The sequence below is a fragment of the Monodelphis domestica genome, chromosome 2, assembly GCF_027887165.1.
Source record: "Monodelphis domestica isolate mMonDom1 chromosome 2, mMonDom1.pri, whole genome shotgun sequence".
In the NCBI taxonomy this organism is placed as follows: domain Eukaryota; kingdom Metazoa; phylum Chordata; class Mammalia; order Didelphimorphia; family Didelphidae; genus Monodelphis; species Monodelphis domestica.
Genome location: NC_077228.1, coordinates 258,487,144 through 258,509,644, shown reverse-complemented (window position 1 = coordinate 258,509,644; position 22,501 = coordinate 258,487,144). Strand labels below are relative to the sequence as shown.

The window sequence follows — 22,501 nt, the reverse complement described above, 5'->3', positions numbered from 1 at the left end:
GACATATGTGCTAATAATGAACCATCTCTTTGGATCAATCATCCAGTTATACATACTAGTCTAGACAATAGAAATCCATCCATTTGGTTTTCTCTGAGATGCATAGCTAGGTTACAATCTTTTGTATGATTCTAGATCTCATTTAGGAGGCTCTGAAGGGTTCTGGGGCTTCCTGAAATTAGCATAGTGATATCCACAAACCAGAGCATTAGCAGGACCTCATCATAATCATCATTGCTACTATTTAAATAACACTTTAAGGATGGAAAACTACATTGTACATATTTAATCCACATAGGTGCTAATATTATCCAATTTTACAAATGAGGAAACTGAGATGAGCAGAGATTAATTTACTTGCCCAGATCACAATTAATAAGTGTCTAGATTGTATTTGAAGTTAGATCTTCCTGACTCCAGGCCCAGTCTCTAGCCACTGCACTATCAGTTACCTCGTCACCAACAGGGAATCCTTCTTTCATTTGGAATCAGCAGTCAGGACTCTATCATAGAGACAAACAACTGAGGATATGCTGGTAAATGTTTAACACTGTACTCTCTGAGGGATAGGAGGTAACTGTACCCACACAACACACTTTTAAGTTTAATCTGCACTATTAATATTTTATCCATCACGTTCTTAAGTCTATAACAAATCAGTAAGTCTAATCAACAAAGTAATAATAAAGCAGGAGAGGTCAAAACCAAGAAATATCATTTCATGGAACACTTGGACATTTTATCTCATATTCATGATGTGCCTATGCTGAAAAAAAAAAGACCATTGTAGAGAGAATTATAGCTTATATGCTAATATCTTTTGAAAGAGGTAAAGAAATTAAATTAAAAAATTGATACCATGTATATAATATTTTAATACTCAGTGATTTCAATGCAAAGATAGATGGAGAATATGGCAAAACATAAATGGTCTAGGAAGAAGAAAAGAAAGAAGCCATAGATTGTAGACTACTGGGCTATGGAGAACTGGTGATTGGCAGAGCCTCTCATCCACTTGGCCCCAGGAGCTGATCCTCACCAAGTGATGACTAGAATAAAGTGGGGAAGACAAGCAGTCCCTAGAAAAGGAGTAGTTCTGGGCAGTGATGCTTGGGATGTACTGGACCCAACCTCCTAGAGAGAGAAGGGAGAAATGTGGACAGTGAGGAGTCCCTGAATTAAGCCTCTTAGTGAAAAGAGAACTAAGATGTAACCTAGGACTGGATGATTCACAAGAAACTGATCCACATTTCAAGAGGAGCAAACCTGGCCCTTGTTTCTGACTTGTTCTCTACTTTCTTAACTCACCAATGAGTGAAGACTGATGAGTAAGGGGTTGTCTCTCAAGAAACTCATAGTCCAAGATACTTGTACTCTAGGTTGAATGGATTCTTTGAAGAAATGTGGTATTCATCAGAACTTGAGATGTTGACTCTTCTGCAATCCTGAGTTCATTTCAAACCTTTTTGGGGGTTTTCTTGGCAAGGAAACTGGAGTGGTTTGCCATTTCCTTCTCTAGTTCATTTTACAAATGGGGAAATTGAGGCAAACAGGGTTAAATTGAATTAAGGAGGATGATTCTTCCTGACTCCAGGCCTGGTGCTCTATCCACTGTGCCACCTAGGTGCTCTAGCAGTGTAACTCATTTTTTCATGCTTCTGGTCATCTAATTTAGCATTATAAGTGTGTGTCCTAGAGTAAAGCTCTTCTTTCTTGTATGTGCTTTCTTAATTGAAAGGAGAGAAAAACAGAGGCACAGAGATAGAGAGACAGAGAGAGACAGAGAGAGAGAGAGAGAGATTGAGATTGTTCACCTTGGGGTGCCTGGGGGGAAAGTGAGCCTCACTGGAGAGAGTAGAATTATTTAGACTGTGGTCACCTGAGAGTTCTTTGCATGTCTTGTGTTGCCTGTGGGACAAAATAAAACTTGTCTAGTTAGGCTGAGTGGATGAAGGTTTGGGGCCATTTTACCCATATCTGTCAAGCCCTAAATATGAACTATATTTTTATATTCTTACTGGAGAAAGCAGGGTAGGAGCAGGAGCTAGAGAGTGATTTTTGAGAAGCCCTCAAAATTGAATCCAGGCCATGAAAGCAGAGAACACAAAGTACTGGGCTGCAGGTTATAGGACAATTAACTTTATAAGGTTCCCAAGACACTACTTTTTCCTAGATATCTATTATGGATAATGACCCATTTTCTATACAATATATTGCCTCTTTCATATGCTTATTTCTTTCCTTTCCTGTATGATGAAGGAGCCTTATTACTGTTCTCCTTAAATATTCTAATCCTGAATCATTTGGGAGTTGTTGTTTACAATTGCTTAGGGTATCCTTCATCAGACATACAGATTTTAGTATGACAAGAGCACTGGCTTTGGGCCTCATCCCAGACACTTATTAGGAGCAGATAGAATTTCCTGTGGATGATAATACTTGCACAGCCCACTTCATAGAGGTTGTTGTGAGGAAAGCCTCCTGGAATCTCTAAAGCCCCATAGCAATGCCATCTCTTTCTTTCCACTGTTATAAAATCTCTTTGTGCTGTCTACTTCTTTCCTTCTGAGCACTAGAGGGAGATGTTGTTTCTATTTCTACCTTTAGCTCCATTTGGTTCACAAAGAAGTGTGAATCCTTTGGAGGTTTTCTTTTCTTCAGAGGAAGAAGCCTTTTAACAGAGTCAGGTCAAGGCTCTGTGTATGAGGCAAAGTCTGAAATGTATTTCCTTCATGTTAATGATCACCAGATGCTTTGATTCTTCACTGCAACACATGCAGCTTGACTTATCACAAAATAAATGCTTACATACCATGGAGAGTAGAATTTTCTGGCATTAAAATATGTGCAGTTACAAAAAAGTAACTTAAAAAGCAAGAATGTGCTGGAGTCAAGATCTTACCAGCTTTGATGATTAAATTTTTCAGTGCAAGCAATTACACCTCAGAAATTGGCAAGACCTTCCAGTCAGGGATTGATTTATTGTTTTGTAGATTGTCTAGACTTAAGAAAATGATGGAGAAAATGTTAGTAGTGCAGATTAAATTTAGAAGCATGTTATGCATCTTTTTATTTTTAGAGAGTTGGTTGTTAAACATTTAGCAGCACACTGCTTCATAAAAGTGTTATTCTTTGAATTCTTCTGTTTGTGCATCGAAGGTGGCTACTATCTCCTGATCTGGATTCTGGGTTCTAGGCTGGAGACCAAAATGATCTTTTTTGAGACCTCTACAATGTGACACCTACTCTAAGGCTATTCCCTAACTGCCACTGTAGTTCCCTAGAGGGCAGCTGACTACTTCTCCTCAAGGTCCTAGGCATAACCTTGAAGGTTATTTGTAGTAGTGTCCTGAGCCCTCATCTAATATCAGTCAAGCAGTAGAACTCTAATTTTGTTGTTGGTGAATCCTTTCAGTCCATATGATTTTTTGTGATCCCATTTTCTTGGTAAAGTTGCTAGCATGGTTTGTCATTTCCTTCTCCAGCTCATTTTATAGACAAGGAAACCGAGGCAAACAGGGTTAAGTGACTTTTCCAGGGTCACATAGCTAATAAGTGATGAAGATGAATATTTTTTATTCTAAGCCTGGTAGTTTATCCAGTGGGCAAAGATGCTGAGCTGCATCTTGGGCTCCTGGCTTTAGCAGGTCTATCAGGAGAGGGACAAAGAAAGGACCTAGTCTAGCATTCCTGGAACTCCAGCTGCCATCACCACCTCCCCAGCTGGCTTCTGGGAGTCTATTATCAGCTCCTGGCACTGGAGAAATATGCTGACATCCTGACTTTGGCTTGAGTCTTCTGGTCTATTTATTATTCCTCTCCCTTGGCTTTCTTCTACTTGTACAGGAAAAGTTGTTTGTGTATGTCAAAGGTAGTGCCATTTTCTCACTATGCTGGGACATTGCTACTGCTTCCAGCGTGTGTGGCCTGTCTTTGAGGCATTGGCCACTGGACCAAATCCCACTACATCCAGTTCATCACCATTTTGGAAGAGACTCATAGCAATAACTTCTTAGAGAAAAGAAGCAACTGTTTACTTACAAGTTTGACTTTAAGAGCTGGCCTGTTCACTTCCATTGAGAAGAACCCAATAGCCAGAAGGATTTCCAGTGTGTTCTCTCCCACAAAGGTGTATCTTTGCTTCAAACTGAACCACGACATTGGGGGATGACTGATAATATCCTTAACCAGGTTAAAAAGCTTCCCTGTCAGAATGCCAATTTTTTGGTTGCTCATACTCCAGGGCACTGGATGCTATACCCTGGTTCTGTATACTTGCTCCAGAAGACCTTCATGCCCATGTTGCTGCAGGGCCAGGCTTGACTGATAGAAGAGCTCCATTGGTCACTGAGCCAAAATGGTGGCCTGTGCTAGTAATGAGATTAACACCATATTTATTGACACATCAGAAGCACATCAGAACCTCAGGGATGGAATTACTGGTAATCTGCTATGAGGGGAGTGCTGGATTCTAGGAGGCTGGCTCCCTCTCCACTCCTCTGGAAGTGGGATATTTGGTCGTGGGTTGGAATCATACTGACTTTACTGGCAGCATAGGGGTCCCATTCCCTCAAAATGAAGCCAGTGTCATGGATGTGGCAATCCAATTTGCTATCCACCACCTCAACTTCCAGCCATAGGACATCGTTCTCTATGGGGTTTTTTGGTCAGTTGTGGGGTTTACTGCCATGTGGGCTGCACTTTCCTACTCAGAGATCAGTGCCCCAATATGAGATGTCTCCTTTCATGACCTACTACCTTTGGCCCTAAAGATCATTCCTGACAGCTGGAGGACCCTTGAGACTTGAACATCGAGGTAGTACCTGAATCTGAATAAAACTGAGCAGATATGCAGGTATTGGACCAGTGCTACTGATCCAGTGAACCAAGGACAAGATCACCACTATGGTCCTTGATGATATTATGTCCAACTTTGGCAATAACCTTCTGCTGAAACTTCTATAGCATACCCCAAGATAATGGAGGAGGAGAGTCTTTAAGTGGTGAGACAGTGGATGGAAGCTTCCTACCAGCTAAACCTCTGTATATAGCCTCTGGGAAGTGGATGAGGATTGGTCTGTGTCTGTCTTCCAATCCTACTAGACAGAATGTGGGAGTAACTTCCCCTGGAGTGTTGGTGATGACATTGGTACAGGTGGGCAGTGGCAGCAGACCTTATTTTTGGCTTGGAAACACACAACTTTGGGGCCACACAGTAAACCCTGTTACCTCCCTATGAGTACCAGATGTCTTAGAAGCTCTAGAAGAGTTTAAAGTGGGGGGTGCTTTTTTGGGGGAGGAGTATAGTGTATGGGGAATCCCTTTCTCTGTGATAATTCATTTATAGTATTGTTTATTGTTTTGGGGGGAATAATGGAATTTTCTATCCCTTTTTTTCCACAGCCTCCTATTTCCTGCCTCCCCCATCTCTGTTTCTTTCTCCTTCCTACCCCATTAAATGATCACAGATTATTCATAATAATAAAAGTTTTTTTTTCCTATTGGAATAGTTACTAGATAAAGGTTTTTACTGAGAAAGCATAAGAATAGTACATAGCCAGTATTTCTCTCTGTAATAAGAAGTCACAATTTCTAAAGCTACCACTGTCCTCAGGGGACTGACTTTCCACATCTCTCCATCTGTTGGGGCTTGCTACCACCTCCAGTGGATTTTGCTTCAGATTGGTTGCCGAGGGACATAAGATGGTTTTTCCAACATTTTAAAGTTTGAAAGGTTGTAACCTGGTCAGTTCCATCTCTGAATACATATTCACTTAAGATCAGGAACGAATACACACACCAAAAAAATCCATATGTGTTCATGGACACATGGCAGCTGTGGCAGCTGGGGATAGTGAAGCAGCTTCTTCCTTTCCTTCTACCGTAATAACTCTACCTAACAGTTGTTATTAAATCTTGTTTCATTCACCATTAGGGAGGAAAAGAGCAAAAAGGACTGAAGGAAGGGTCTACCGATCTCTTTTTACAGGAACTCAGGTCCATGACTACTAAGTCATCAAAAATCTCCTTGTCATCACATAGCACTAGCCCCATCCAGAGATTCATGGTCTGAAGTAGGATCACTAAGCTTCCATATGTGTTTGAACAGGAAACAATCTGGGTAATCTATGCACATGATCTATATAAACCAACCAGGAAGGGCTAATCTGAGCAGGCTTTAAAGACTAGGTCCTCATCGATCAGTTCCTCCATTACATGGATTTAACTTTATTATTGTAAAGAATGTTATAGTTGTATTTATAGGTAAACTCCCAGTTATTTTTTATATTCTATAGTTATTTTGAAAGGAATTTTATCCCATTTCCGCTTGCTAGGTTTTGTTGTTAGAATATGGTACAAAAATGCTAATAATTTTGTGAGATATTTTTATATCCCATTTAAACTATTTTAAAGTTAAAGTTATAATTTGTTTCTATTAATGTTTTTTTTTTTAAACCCTTACCTTCTGTCTTGGAGTCAATACTGTGTCTTGGAGTCAATACTGTGTATTGGCTCCAAGGCAGAAGAGTGGTAAGGGCTAGGCAATGGGGGTCAAGTGACTTGCCCAGGGTCACACAGCTAGGAAGTGTCTGAGGTCATATTTGAACCTAGGCTAGGACCTCCCGTCTCTAGGCCTGGCTCTTAATCCACTGAGCCACCCAGCTGCCCCCTCTATTAATGTTTTATTTGACTCTATTAAGGTTCTTGATATAAACCATCAGACCTGAAAAAAAGCAATATTTTTGTTTCTTCTCTGCTTAAGCTTGTTCTTTCTATTTCAATTAAAATTTTTACTATAATAGCTCTCAGTTCTAGTACTATATTAGGTATATTAGTGACAATGGATATGATTGCTTTATCCCTGATCTCATTGGAGAAGTCTTGGGTGTTTTTCCATTACAAATATGTATATGACTGGTTATGTTACTAAGAAAATGTTCATCTATATCTGAGGTTTTAATGTTTTAATAGAAATAGGTGTTATATTTCATCAAAAGTTTGTTCTTCATCTCTTGTGGTTTTTATTTTTTGTGATCAGTATGGTTTCACAGGGGTCCCCAAACTGTGGCCGGTGGGCCACATGTGGCCCCCTGAGGCCATTTATCTGACCCCTACCGCACTTTTGGAAGAGGCACCTCTTTCATTGGTGGCCAGTGAGAGGAGCATTATATGTGGTGGTGCTGCAAAGCGTGGTGTCACTCACATACTTCTGGTGACATAATCCTTTGTGTGGCACCTTGTTCTGAGAATGAGGCCCCACGCAAAGGATTATGTGGCTGCACAATGGAAGACGTCAGCATGGTGAGCGGCAATCTAGGGGAGGGGATTCTGCACTGTATATACTGCTGTCCAGTATAGTGGTGGTGGTGATGGGCCTGTGCAAGGTGTGACAGGCCCATCACAGCCAGCGCTGCAGCCTCCACTATCCCAGACAGATGTATACAGATTTGTTCATAGTTTGTTTGTTTTTTTATATAGTCCAGCCTTCCAACAGTCTGAGGGACAGTGAACTGGCCCCCAGTGTAAAAAGTTTGGGGACCCCTGTTTTATATTTCTAATACTGCTCCAACTCTATTGCTGGTATAAATCTAATATAGTCATACTGTTTGTGGTCTTTTTAATTTGTTTTATCCTCAATGCTAATATTTTCCATGCATATTTATTAGAGATAATGGTCTATCATTTTCTTTCTCTATTTTATCTCTTCATGTTTTTAGGTATCAAGACCATATTTGTCCCAAAGAAGGAGTTTGATAGAGTGCTTTCCTTCCTTATTTTTTTTGTAAACAATTTATATTAGGAGTTACTTGGTTTTTTAATATTTGCTAGAATATACGTGTAAATCATCTGTCTTAGAATTATTTTCTTCGGGAATTTCTTTTTGCCTTGTTTAGTTTCTTTTTCTGAGACTGGATTTTTAAATATTTGATGTTTCTTGTTTTATTTATCTGGGTATTTTGCATTTTTAAAAATGTTCATCTCTGTTATTTAACTTGTCAGTTTTGGGGCAATATAATTGGGCAATATAGATTCTTATGATTTCCTTTGTTTCCTCTTCATCTGTTGTGTATTCTCATTTTTTACTTTATTTGGTTTTCCTTTCTTTAAACATTTTTTTATTGATACATCTCTTTTTTGGAGACAATCTTGTTCCTTATAATTTCTCAATATTCCATTTCATTTATTTGTTGTATGGTTGTTCTTTCATTTACATTGTTGTAGTCTTTGTATATGTTTTGTTGGCTCTGGTGTGTTCACTTTGCATCTGTTCATGTAATGTCCTTCCATGAGTCTCTGTATTTTTATGCTTATTTTTGCTTATCACATAATATTCCATTACATTCATGTAGTCAGTTATTTCATTAGTCAATAAATATTTATTAAACACTTGGAACTGTGCTAAGTGTTAGGAAAAAGAAGAAATGCAAAAGACAGTTCCTACTTTTTTTTTATCTTGTATAAATAAGCAAAACAAAGTCTACCAGATTTTAATTATTCCCCTTATCCCTTGCAATCTAGTTCTATAGATCTGTAGTTGGGTGTGGCTGACTGTATTGTGAGAAGTTATTCAGATCAACTTTGGGTCATTACATTACAAAATAGGTCTTCTAGTATTAGAAAGAGTCAGTTTTTCTACAAATATTTAAAGAAACAATCACTACCTCCCCAAGAATACTATCTTCATCAGCAGAATTGTAAATGGATGACATCTTTTCTGTGTCAAGTCCAAGGTGGATAAGAAGAAGGAAAAATCTGTCTATAATATCCTCTCTACATAACTGTGGGTCAGTTGGAAAAGCAACTTTTCTCATATGTAAAGGGAGCTTTAGAACCCTGTGGGAGCCAACACATTCATGTCTCTTGGTTTGAGGTTATGGACCCATGGAGCTGGTTTCTTTCCTTCTATTACTGGAAAGTCCATCTTAGGTGACTTGAAGGCTGCTGGCTTTTCTACAGTTCTAGTAGCCTGAGCCCAAATGAGCTCCACTGGTGATGGTTTCTGCATACCTCTGTAGGACTAGATACTGAAACCTGAATCTGATTTCTGAAGGGTTCTTGGTCCAAAAAGGCTCCATTTTTCAGATAAGAGTTTGTCTCTATCTCCATTTCCAGAGTCCATACTGCTGATGTCTAGGCCTGGTAAAGAATTAGAAGATCCATGAGCAAACCAAGCTCTGGGCTTTTGCCTGGGAGAAGAATGGGATGTGCTACTTGGAGTAGACTGGGCTGAAACAGTCAATCTAATCTTTTGTTATTATTCCATTTTGCAAGTTCAATTTATGGACTGCCTCCGCCACATGATGGTGCTTGGCTTCTTCTGTGGTGAGGCCTTTATGGGGAGTATGGAGTATATCCTGTGTCTCTCAGCCCAGCTTACTGTTCAAAGCGCTGGATGCTCTCTTGTGTCTGTTTTGTACTTAGAGAATTCATGATGACATGCATATCTTTGGCCTTCACCACTGGGACCTTGTTCATTTGGTCACTGGAAGCTGAGAGGGTTATGGAAGGAGAGGACAAACTAGTTTCTCCATCCTTAACCTTGGAAAGCTGTTGGTACTTTTGATCTGGGATGACTGGCTTTTTCCATAGAACATTGCTGCACATGTCTGATGAAGGCGGAGTCATCGGTGTGGGATCCTCCAGGACATCATCATAACTGAATGCCTGAGGATGCATTCCAGTTGGCAGGGACATCTTGCCTAGAAGCCCACCTGCACTGTGCTCAATGGCAGGCACATCTGGTTCTCTGGATACCATGAAAGACTGTGATCCAAGTGTTTCTCTAGATATGAAGAACTCTGATTCCCAGCTGGGTCTCCGTGGGGAGGAAAAACGGGATGGGAGGGGTGGGGAAGAAGAGACCATCCACAGCCCGAGGCTTTGCCACGGATAGGAAGCTGAGACTAACAAGGCTCTTGGCCCCCGTCGCTCTCTAAGCGCCAAAGCACGAAGTGAACCAAGGCCATGACACAAGTTGCGCCAAGACCTAAACGAATTCAGCTGAGAAAAGCTAAGTGACAGTTCCTACTTTCAAGGAGCTCATGGTCTAATGAGAGAGACAACATGCAAACAACTTTGTGTAAACGTGCTATGTACAAGATATCTTGAAAATTATCAACAAAGAGAAGGTATTAGCATTAAGAGAGATCAAGGAACGGCTTCCTGCAGAAGGTGGGATTTTAACTAGGATTTGAAGTAAGCCAGAGAAGGCAAGTAAGTGAGACAAAGAAGGATAGCATTCCAGACCTGTGATATAGACAGTGAAAAATGCCTATAATAGTGATGGTGAATCTTTTAGAGATGAAATGCTAGGGCTTGCCCTCACCCCATCTCTCAACCCGAGTACCGTGCCCGCCCGCCCCCCCAGACCATGTGCCATGCCCCTCCTTCACACTGAGTGCCAGGTACCTACACACACAGGGGAGCACTCCCATTGGGCTACTGGGCAGAGGTGGGGGGACATGAAAAAATATCATCAGGCATGGTGGAGAGGGGGAGGGGAACAACCCTCTGCCTTTCTAGTAATCAACTCTGGTGGGGGAGGGGGGCGACCATGTGCCCACAAGAGGGCTTTGCATGCCATCACTGGCTACAACCAAAGTAGCTAGTGACTGGCCTCAGATACTTCCTATTTTTGTTCCTAGGCAAGTTATATATATATAAGGAAAGATAATGATTTCAGTTTTGGACAAGTTGATGTCTACAGGACATCCATATCAAGGCTTGGCAGTTGATGATGAGACTAGATTTGAGAATCATCAGCATATAGATGAGAGTTGATGAGATCACTGAGCAAAAAAAAAAAAGATCATTAGATTTAAGAGATTGTTAGTCATTTTAGGACAATTCCCATTGGATGATGAGGTTGGAAGCCAAACCACAGAAAGTTAGGAAGAGAGGAAGTGGATACACTTTTTTTAAAAAACCCTTACCTTTTGTCTTGGAGCTCCAAGGCAGAAGAGTGGTAAGGGCTAGGCAATGGGGGTTAAGTGACTTGCCCAGGGTCACAAAGCTAGGAAATATCTGAGGTCACATTTGAACCCAAGACCTCCCATCTCAAGCTCTGACTCTCAATCCAATGAGCCACCCAGCTGCCCCCGAATACATCTTTTTGGCCTTTTCAAAGATTTTAGACACAAAAAGGAGAGATATGGTAATAATAGCTTGGATGGGTAAGACTTTTATGAGGATGCGAGACATAGGCATGTTTGTACACAGCCAGGGAGAGATTAAAGAGAGTCTATGAATCTAAGAGGGTAAACTGCTAGAGGAGATGGGATGAAATGGGATTACTTGTGTAGGTAGAGGGGTTTACCTAGGCAAGGAGAAGGGCCATCTCTTCATATGAGAGAGGGTTAAAGGAACAGTGGCAGAAGGCATCTGGGTGATGTGAGATAAGGGTGGGAGAAGTGGGAGCTCTTGGCAATGGCCACAATTTTTTCAGTGATATATGAAGCAGAGTTCTCAGCTGAGAGGGGGAAGGGAGGGGGAAGGTGATGATAGGTTTGAGGAGCAAAGTTTGGAAAAGCCTCTGTGATGAGTGGGATTATATGTTAATTATGGAGTTTTAGCCATTTCTAATTTGATAGTCTTCTAGTTTGTTTCCAGGTCTTTGCTAACACAAAAATTAATGCTATAAATATTTTGGTGTATATGGAACCTTTTTGCCTATGATCTTGAGTTATATCCCTAGCAACAGAATCTCAGAATCAAAAAGGCTTTAGATCTTTTAGTTATTTTAACGGCATCATTCTAGATTACTTGCAGGAACCATTGCACTAATTTACAGCTCCACTAACAATGCATTCAAGTGTACTTATTTCTTAACAACCTCTCCAAAACCAACTCTTCCCCCACTTTTGCTAGCTTTGTCAATATGCTGAGTGTGAGATGAAGTCTGACAGTTAATCTGATTTGAATTTCTCTTGTTAGTGATTTGGAGCATTCTTTCATATAGTTAATTGGTAATAATTTGCAGTTCTTTTTTGGAAAACTGCTCATATGTTTTGACCATTTTGTTATTGAAATCTTATATTTTGGTCTTCTATAATTCTGTTAATTGTCCTATCTTGGATATCAAGCCCTTATTAGATATATCGGATGCAAATGTTTTTTCCCTTTCACCTGCTGACTTTCTATCCTTTTTTTTACCCTTTTTATCCTTATTTAGACAACAAACTTTTTAACTTCCTGCAATCAAAATTACCTGTTTTATTTTTTGTAATTGCTTCTATCCCTTGTAATGAATAAGAATTAATTCACCTACCCATAGCTGTAAAACATATATATGATCTGGTATTTTTAATTGGAAATTTTGGAACTATACTTGTGACATGTTTCTGTGATTCTGTCCCATTTCTTTGTCACATATAACATTTACTGTAACTTCAGAATTTCAGCTTTCCTGGTTCAGCTTTCAGTAGGTTTTTCATGTCTTTTCAAGCATACAAAACTGGACTGAGCCTCCCTCAATTTACATATGGTTTCATTACATGAGTGATCAAAACTAATTCATGGATTTATATGAGCCTATATGAAGCACCTTTTCCCAACACATTCCTTACATTTCTGACTGTAAATTCGCTATGCTTTAATTATCTAACCTTGAGAAACTGTTCATATGCCCACAGAGGTTAGAGTACTGTACCTCTCTTCCCCATTAAGGGTTGAAATCATGCTGGAGTTGAGAAAGGTCAGTCCTTCCCGGCCCCTCATTGGAAGTCTTGAAATTATTCATGATTGGGATAGCTAGGAAGTTCAAGGGGTAGATAGGCAGGCCTGGAGATAGTTCAAATCCAGCCTCAAACCCTTCCTAACTGTGACTCTGGGCAAGTCACTTAACACCAATTGCCTAGTGTTACCACTTTTCTGCCTTGGAACTGATGCTTAGTATCAATTTTAAGACAGAAAAGATAAGGCTTTAAAAAAAAAAAAGGAAAAAGAAACTGTACATGATTCAACTGAAGAGTTGGAAAAAAAAAAAAGCTCTCAAACCCGAACTTGTCTGTTCTTTTAACTTATAAAGCACCCCTTCCCTCTGTCACTATTACAAAGCAAAAGAGAAAACTTACATTTTGTTTTATCATCCCAAAATCCTTTGTTTGGGTGCTTCTGCATGGCCAGAAGTGGGACCCAAAGCTCCTGCCTGGCACAGAAGAATCAGGACATCAGCTCTGAGGATGTTATATATGAATGATCTCTACTGGCCAATTCAGCCTTCCCTGCAATCATAATCACAATATTACTTTATTAAAGCAGAGAACTTAAACAACAATAACCAGCTATTAGCTGAAATAGCAAAGAACAACTTTTAAAGAAGTAAATATTTAGGTGCAATTTAGTACATTTTCTACAAATCCTTGCCTTTATGCAATTTCACATTGCATTCTTAGCTTATTCACAACCCGTCGTGGAATATTGTCTTCATCTTACTATCAGAAAAACATTTGAACTTCTCATTTATCAGTGACTGGTCATTTATACTCTGTTACAACAAAGCTGTGTCATTTATTCTACCTAGACTGGTTGTAGAAAATCATTCATTTTTCTTCTTAACACTATTTCCTTTCTCCATATGGGGTTAAAGAAAAAAGAGAAAGAAAAAGGTAGGATGTCACATTACAGAAAACCTAAACCACTTTGTATTCTTTTTCCTAGTTAGATGATAGCTTTAAATTTTAGTTTTTCTGTCTCAATAGCAATTTTTGTCTCAGACAGAACTGTTCTCTTAAAATACCTTTATAACAGAATGGAATATTTTATAAAACACTTTATGTTTTTTAACATCAATGTAAATAAGTTTCATTAAACTGGTTTTACTTCCTAATTTCTTCCTTTTCTTCAATTCTATACCTTTTTCTTGGTCCCAACCTATCAAGGGAATCCCATGAACTCTTGATCTCATCACTCCCCTCTCACTTTAGGACCCTACTGATACTCTTCGTGGAGATTTTTTTTTGGGAACGGCTGCTGTTTGAGACTCCGCATTATGTGGTAAATGTAGCTGAGCGTGCTGAGGACTTGCGAGTCCTGCGTGAAAATTTGTTGCTTGTTGCCCGAGATTACAACAGGTTGGTCTCCAATCCTCACTTTGTCTCTTAGATTCTTTATCCTGCCCTGGATTCTGTTCATCACTGATATTTGGTCCCTCTAAAGCCCTCGCTCTTCCCTATGATCCAAAACTCTAAAATTCTGTCCTAGATATTTGGTCCCATTAGCTTTTGTTTGGAGGACAATATCAAACTGACCCTTTGAATGCCATGGGGCTATTATTTTTCTAAACCCTTATCTTCTGTTTTAGAATTAATACTAAATATCAATTCTAAGACAAAAAATCAGTAAGAACTAAGCAAAGGGGTTATGTGATTTGCTTAGGGTCACACAGCTAGGAATTATCTGAGGTCAGATTTGAATCCAGGACATCCCTCCTCCAGGCCTGGCTTTCTATTCACTGAGCTGCCTAGCTATCCCTCACAAACACAAAATTCCCATCTTGAAGTATCCTGAAGCCCTTTGACTGAATTAAACCCATTCCACTGACTTTGGGCAAAATTTCCAGAACTCTGTCCCTCCTGATTCATTTTCTCCATTTGTCTCCTGGCCTCTCTTCTCATACTCAGGATTATTGCAATGCTGTCCCCAGATGAGAAGGCCCTGTTCAAAGAGCGGATCCGTTTCTTGGACAAGAAGATCCATCCTGGGCTCAAGAAGCTGCACTGGATTCTGAAGGGAGCAAGCACTTTTTTCATTAATGAGTGTCGTATACATGCCAGCAAGGTGGGTCTTGGTCCCAGGGCAGAGAGAATCCAGGTAGAATGTTGAGATTGGGTCCTAGCAGAACTGGTAGTCGAGAAGGGGATCATGGGTTAGTCCTGAGTGCTAAGACACCTGAATCCTAGAGAAATCTCAAGTGCTTGGAGTAGAATTTTCTTCTTGTAGAGTTGTGCCACAAAAGTCAGCTTAAGATTATGGGTAGGGTAAGGAACAGAGAGCCCTCAACTAGAACTCAAACCCCCATGGTTGTGTGCCTTGATATATCCAACCAGGTGCAGACGATTGTGAATGATTTTAAGGGAGCCACAGTGACAATTGGCTGGCGGGCGCAGGAAATTTCTGAGACCCTACTGGTTCGAATTACTGGCAAGAGAGTTTACCAGGATTTAGAATTTGAGGAGGACCAAAAGGAACACCGAAAAGCAGTCCAGCAAAAACTGATTTCTCTACATGAGGAGGTGGTAGATATCATGAGTGAATCCTTTGAGGTCTTCAGGAATGATGGCCTTGAGGTAGGATGTTTAGGGTAAACCCCAGCCCCCTTTGAGTTACATACATCCAGCTCTGACCTTTCCAACTCCTAAAATTCCAATATCCTTTTCAGAATATTTTAAATTAATTAATTTTTTTCAGTTACACATAGAAACAATTCTTGACAATTTTGTTTTCTGACATTTTAGGGTTTAGATTTTCTCCTTTCTTCTTTGCCCCCCATCCTCACCCCACAGTAAATAAATAATCTGATATAGGTTATACCAGTGCTTTCATGCAAAACACTTTTCTCTCCTAGTCCCATCACTCTTAGCATCTCAATAGTCTCTTCCCCAATTCCAGCCATTGTTAACCTCTGGGACTGAGGTATCCAGCTCTCTCCCTCTGGCTACATCCTCTCCCTTTACCCAACTTCTTTCCACCAGATTCAACAGCAGTGGTGGTTCTACACGATGCGATTAGATCACATGATGGAAGAAGCTCTGCGTCTCAATGTCAAATGGTCCCTGCTGGAATTGTCCAAAGCTATCAATGGAGATGGCAAAACCACTCCCAATCCACTTTTCCGAGTCCTTGTCATTTTGCAGAATGATGGGCCTGGAGGTGGGGCTCAGGTATGGGTCCCACAAAGCCAGGACACATTCCTTTCCCCCCTTTCCCCCCTCTCCTACACCTTATTCTCAATCCCTGCCACTGCAACTGCTCTCTAGCCCTAGCCTCACTCTAAGGTTTATGGGCCTCCCCTTTTGTCTCATTTCCCTCCTTCCCTAATGCTTTCCTCCTACCACATCCAGATGCTAATGCCTTCTGTCCTCTGCCCTTACAGGTGGAATTCTCACCCACTCTGCAAACCCTTGCCAATGTGGTCAACAGTATTGCCAGCCACCTCATCAACACGATCTCGGTCTTCCAACACCTCCCAGAAATTCTTTTCAATAGAAAGTGTGGTCGTGAACCCATCTACATAACAGTGGGTGAGACAGGGATACCAAGAATGCATTGGGGGGAAGGTGGCTTATAAAAAAAGAGAGAAGTGTATAAATATAGGATTACAGGTGGGAAAGAGACCAACTCTTGAAACAATAGGAAAATGCACTGCTGATTTAAAAGATAGTGCTTGGTGGCAGCTGTGTGGCTCAGTAGATTCAAAGTCAGGCTTAGCAGTGGGAGGTCCAAGGTTCAAATCTAGCCTCAGGTGCATCCTAGCTCTGTGACTCTGGGCAAGTGACTTAATAGAAGTTCCATATCTAAAGTATGGGGGGCGGAATTTTCAAATGTCTAAGAATATAAGAGTCATTCCCCAATTGATAAGTGGACAAAAGATGTAAACAGAAAATTTTCAGATGAAGAAATCAAAGACATATATAGGTGCATGAAAAAATGCTCTGTCATTACTGATTAGGGAAATGTAAACCAAAACAATTCTGAGGTATCATCTCACACCCATCAGATAGGTTAAAATGACAAAAGTTGGTTGGGGATGCAGAAAAGTGGGGATACAAATACACTGTTGGTGGAACTGTGAACTGATCCAACCATTTTGGAAAACAGTTTGGAGTTATGTCTAGACAGCTATAAAAGTCTGTATATCCTTAGACCCATTTTCCCCATATTTCTCAAGGAGATCAGGGAAAATGAAAAAGAACCTATATGTTTCAAAATATTTATAGCAACTTTCTTTATGGTGGCAAAGAACTAGAAATTGAGGGGATGTCCATCAATTGGGGAATGCCTGAACAAGTTGTGGTATATACTTGTGATGGAATACTACTGCACCATAAGAAATGATGAGCATATTAATTTTTCTTTTTTAACCTTTCTTAACCTGGAAAGAACTATATGAGATAATGAAGAGTGAAATGAGAAGAACCAAGAGAACATCATATATAGTTACAGATTTAGTATTTGGAGAGAAGGGCTGAATTAAAGAAAAAAATGTTTTTTGTAAACCCTTACCTTCTGTCTTGGAATCAATACTGTGTAAAGGCTAGGCAATGGGAGTTAAGTGACTTGCCCAGGGTCACACAGCTGGGAAGTGTCTGAGTTCAGAATTGAACCTAGGACCTCCCATCTCTCGGCCTGGCTCTCAATCCACTGAGCTACCCAGCTCAATCCACTGAGCTAACCCCCCCCCCAATTTTTTTTTAAAGGAGCCTAGCATGCAATGGTTCCTAGGGCCTTGAAGAGTAGATGTGACTGAATGACAATAACAATAAATCAAGAAGTGGGTAATTGTGTCAAAGGCTTCAAAGAAGTCAAGAAGAATGAGAATTTAGGGAGCAGTTGGGTATCTCAGTGGATTGAAAGCCAGACCTAGAGACAAGAGGTCCTAGGTTCAAATCTTGGCCTCAGACACTTCCTGGCTATGTGATCCTGGGCAAGTCACTTAACCCCCATTCCTAGCACTTATATTCCTCTGCCTTGAAACCAATACACAGTATTGATTCTAAGAAAAAGGTAAGAGTTTTTTGTTGTTTTGTTTTTTTTTTAAGTGAGTGAGAGAAGAGAAGTTGAAGACACTTAATATGTAGGTGACCTTTTTAAAGGAGTTTGGCCATAAAGGGAAGAAAAGATATAACATGATAGTTATCAGGGATAAAAACATCATCCCCTTACTTCACCAAGTAGACAGAGGTTGATTTTTTAAAAATGATTTCCATAGTAATGAAGAGAAAGAAGGTAACAGAAGACCAATTTACATGACACAGAACTGACTATTACAGAGAGTGAACATCATAGGCTAAGCTATCCCCAAACTAACCATATGTACCTAATAGAGTTTTCTGGTCTAATTTGCTCAGTTTCCATCTAAGTAGCCTCTAGAGGTTGTTGTCAGTCCTCTGACCTCATCTTTTTTTTTTTAATTTGGAAAAAATTAATTAATTAATTTAGAATATCTTCCCATGGTTACAAGATTCAAATTCTTTCCCTCCCTTCCTCCTAGCCCCCTCCTGTAGCCGATGCTCAATTCCACTGGGTTTTACTTGTGTCATTGATCAAGACCTATTTCCATATTATTAATATTTGTACTAGGGTGATCATTTAGAGTCTATATCCACAATCAGTCCTCTTCTTCTTCTGTAGAGCGAGATGAGGAGGTCAAGAAGATCCAAGCACAGATCAACGCGGGTATGACCACCAATGCAAGCTTGCTCCAGAACTACCTCAAGACTTGGGACACATACAAGGAAATTTGGGAAATCAACAAGGATTCCTTCATCCGTCGTTACCAGCGCCTCAACCCACCTGTCTCCTCCTTCGATGCTGACATTGCCCGGTGAGTGTTGGGTAGAGCCAGGAATTGGAAGAGAACTAAGGGCCAAGATACAAGTTCCTGAAGGAGGAAGAGAACAAAGAACTGGGGGATTGGATCCCTGAATTATCAGAGAGGAGTAGGACTTGGAAAGAGTTGGGGTTGAGGAGATAGTCCTATAGGATTCTGCAGTGTAACATCAATTGTGAGTCCGAACAGAAGAGAATCCATTATGTAGGAGAAGAGGGGATCAAAGGCTTGTAAGCTTAGGAGCAGAATGATGAAGGACTGAGGGGTGAAAGTTGGAAAGGCAGGATTATAATTGGAGATAAAAAGTCTTCATTCCCATCTCATTGTATGTCTCTGGGACACACGTGCCCCTGCCTGACATCTCTCTTTTGCAGCTCTAATGCCCCCCCAACTCCATTGTCTCAATAGAGAAACACCTCATTTGAAATCTGTTACTCTGATTTCCTTGGCAGAGGTCTGTGGTTGCCTGGAGACAGCAACTGTTCTTTAGCCCTAGTCTAAACCCTAGGAGGGCCATTGTCATTGCGCTAGTGATTGTGGCAGTGAGGCCTGAGAGATAAATTTTGAATTTCACACAGGAAGGGAAGGGATAAGGGAGGCAGTGCCTGATCCTATTGATAAGAAGGAGGTGAGCACACGGCCCCATTGCCTATATAAATGACCACAGTATCTTCTCATCCACTTTGCCTCCACTTTCCTCCCATTACTTCTTGCTCTAGGCTTTAAAGGGAGAAGATAAGAGGAGGGAGAGACAGACAGAGATAGAGAGGATAGCAGGGAGGGAGATGGAGAAGGGAAAATGAAGGAAATGGGGAATTGGAGGAAGAAAATTATTTGAATGGGACAAGGAAAAAAAGATGAGATTAAGAGAGAACAGAAGAATGAAGGTAAGAAAAAAGAGGGAAAGCAAGAAGAAATGAAAGACAGAAAATATAGAAAAGGTATAAATGAGAGCAACTGGAAAAGTTACACAGTAGGAGAGAGAAACATGGCAGAGATAAAAATGAATAAAGGGAAGAGGAATCTGTAGAAGGGCACCCAGAGAGGTCAAGACCAATGAAGGAGAAGCAAAGAAAGGAGGAGGGAAAGAGGAGAGGGATGAGCATTGAGAGACAGGGCCCTTATCGTGGCTTGGGGTCTTCACAGATATACAGAGGTTGCCAATAATGTGCAAAAGGAAGAGACGGTCCTCAACATCCAGTTTGTCCTTCTGGACTGTGCCCATCTCAAGTTCTCATTGGTGCAACACTGTAATGAATGGCAGAACAAGTTTACAACACTGCTTAAAGAGATGGCTGCTGGGCGACTTTTGGAGCTACATACTTATTTGACTGAAAATTCTACAAAGTAAGAGTTGAATCTATTGGGACAAACAGGAAGCCTCTCATGGAAGAGACCTGGAGGGTGGGATGGTCCCTCTCCTTCCCATTTACTCATTCTCTCCTCTCCACTTTCCTCAGAATTAGCCACCCTCCCCAGACCCTGGAGGAACTTGGGTTCAGCCTTAATCTCATGGAGACTTTGCAGCATGATATGACCACTATGGAAGCCCAGATACCTCCCATTCATGAGCAGTTTGCCATCTTGGAAAAGTATGAGGTTCAAGTACCAGAGAATGTAAGTTTCCAACAGTAGTGGTGTTCCTTCAAGGTTTTTGAAGAAATATCTCTGAGTGTGCCAGGCCTCCAGATCATCTAATGATCATTCTCTCTCTCTCTCTCTCTCTCTCTCTCTCTCTCTCTCTCTCTCTCTCTCTCTCTCTCTCTCTCTCTCTCTCTCTCTCTCTCTCTCTCTCTCTCTCTCTCTCCCTCTCCCTCTCCTTCTTCCTCCCTTAATTTTGGTTTTATAAAATTTGGATCCATGTTGTGGAATTGATATATATATATATATATATATATATATATATATATGTGTGTGTGTGTGTGTGTGTGTATACACATATGGAGAAAGAGAGAGAATTCCAACACATTTTCGTATATTCACAGGTATTGTTGGATTTAATCAAAAAAGGACATGTTACTTAAATAAGAAATTAGTCTTAGTAACAGAAGCATAAAATGAATCTATTTAATAATTTCCTAATTGCCTTTCTTTTTTTGTAGTTTATTTTCTTAAAAAAATTTCAAGTAACAAATATTTTAATTAATCTGTCCCTTTTACTACACCCCCACCCAGTGAGCAAATTTAAAAATAAACCCGAAAAACAAGTTCTTCAATATCATAGCTATATAGTCCAGCAAAACAAAATCCCACATACTAATTGTAATAGCTAACATTTATATATAGCACCAACTATGTGTTAGGCACCATGCTAAGCATTTTGTAATTATCTCATTTGATCCTCACAACAAACCTCAGAGGTATGTGCTATTATTATCCCTACTTTAAAGTAGAAGAAACTGAGGCAAAAGAGGTTAAATGATTTGCCCAAGGTCACCCTGCTAGCAAGTGTCTAAGACCACATTTGAATGCAGGTCTTCCTGACTCCTGGAACTCTCTATTTACTGTGACACCTTGCTGCCCACATTAGCTCTGTCTGAAAATGTATGGTTCTTTATGCATCTTAAATTTATCACCACTCTCAAGAGGTGAATAGGATGTGTGATCTTTGTTCTTTTGGACGTGTGCTTATCATTGTTTTGACTAGAGTTCTAAAGTTTTTTAAAGTTGGCTTATAACGTAATCATTGTATAAGTTGTTTTCCAGGAATCTGCTTACTTTTCTCTTCATCAGTTCATTGAAAATCTTACTAGTTTCCTCAGAAATTGTCATTTCATCACCTCTTTGTGGCACCATAATATTCCATTACTTTCATCTATCACAATTTGTTTAGTCATTTCCCCATAGGAGAACACCTACTTAATTTCTAATTTTTGGCTACCTATAAATATATATGAGTAAATATATTTATATATGTAGATCCTTTTCTTCTTTCTTTGATTTCATTGGGGGTATAGGCCTAGTCATATAGCTGAGTCAGAGTTTGGTCATTTTCTGGGCAGAGTTCCAAATTGCTTTCCAGAATGTGTGGACCAATTCACAGCTCCACCAAGAAGGTGCTAATGTACCTGTTTTCCCAGCCCCTCCAACAATTGTCATTTTCCTTTTTGGTCATCTATTCCAGTCTAATAGATATGATATATGTGAGGTAGAACTTCAAAGTTGTTTTATTCAAAGTTGTTTTAATCAGCATTTCTGTGAATACAGGTATTGGTGATTTAGGACATTTAAAAATATATAGTTATTGTTAACTTGAATTTCTTCCTTTGAAAGCTTTCTATTCTTATTCTTTGACCATCTATCTATCCATTCCCCAGGAGATAAACACTCAAGGCATATGAAGAGGCACCTTAGTATTTCCTTGATTTCCAACTTACCTCTTTAGAGACTTGGAGAAATTTCCCTGATCACTAACCTAGAATCATATTCCATGAGCCCCTTTCCACTTACTTTGGATGGGAGTCAGGTTCTATGTCCTCACTTATACCTATGAAGTAAATATTCTTTTGAGAAAACTAATTAGTGTTAATTGGTTAAATAGAACTGGAAGTCACTGACAGTTAACACTGGGGTGGAATCATACCAAAATGGAGACTTGCACCAGTAGCATTAGAGAATAGTGCCATGTTGCTGGTACCCTACATTTTGACCTTGGATGGAGAAGGGCCCAAGGTTTTTCCCTTTTGTATCATTGTCTTTCTTCTCTCACTGGAACACCAATAGGCATGACAGACAAGGTTAACAAATGCCTTCTAAATGTACTCCTCGAATACTATACCCCTCCCCATCTAGCTATATTTTATTATGGTTGTCTGGTCTTTTCAGTCATGTCCAACTCTTTGTGACCCCATTTGGGGTTTTCTTGGCAATATATATGGCCTCAGATACTTACTAGCCATAAGACCCTGGACAATTCACCTAACCTTGTTTTACCTCATTTTCCTCATCTGT

At 40.1% G+C, this 22,501-nt stretch overlaps 1 protein-coding gene and 1 pseudogene across 3 annotated transcripts in view; one reads left to right on the top strand and one right to left on the bottom strand.

The window, feature by feature from the left end:
- DNAH2 (dynein axonemal heavy chain 2) overlaps positions 1-22,501 on the top strand; it is a 149,141-nt gene that overhangs the window by 57,039 nt on the left and 69,601 nt on the right. For all 3 annotated transcript variants that reach the window (XM_007483167.3, XM_007483168.3, XM_016430831.2), the window contains exons 15-22: positions 13,926-14,072; positions 14,622-14,778; positions 15,048-15,287; positions 15,693-15,881; positions 16,094-16,241; positions 18,352-18,544; positions 19,697-19,897; positions 20,011-20,167. In XM_007483167.3, coding sequence (XP_007483229.1) covers positions 13,926-14,072; positions 14,622-14,778; positions 15,048-15,287; positions 15,693-15,881; positions 16,094-16,241; positions 18,352-18,544; positions 19,697-19,897; positions 20,011-20,167 — 1,432 coding nt within the window. The remainder of the gene's footprint in view (positions 1-13,925; positions 14,073-14,621; positions 14,779-15,047; positions 15,288-15,692; positions 15,882-16,093; positions 16,242-18,351; positions 18,545-19,696; positions 19,898-20,010; positions 20,168-22,501) is intronic.
- LOC100617185 (putative monooxygenase p33MONOX) lies at positions 8,828-9,833 on the bottom strand (annotated as a pseudogene).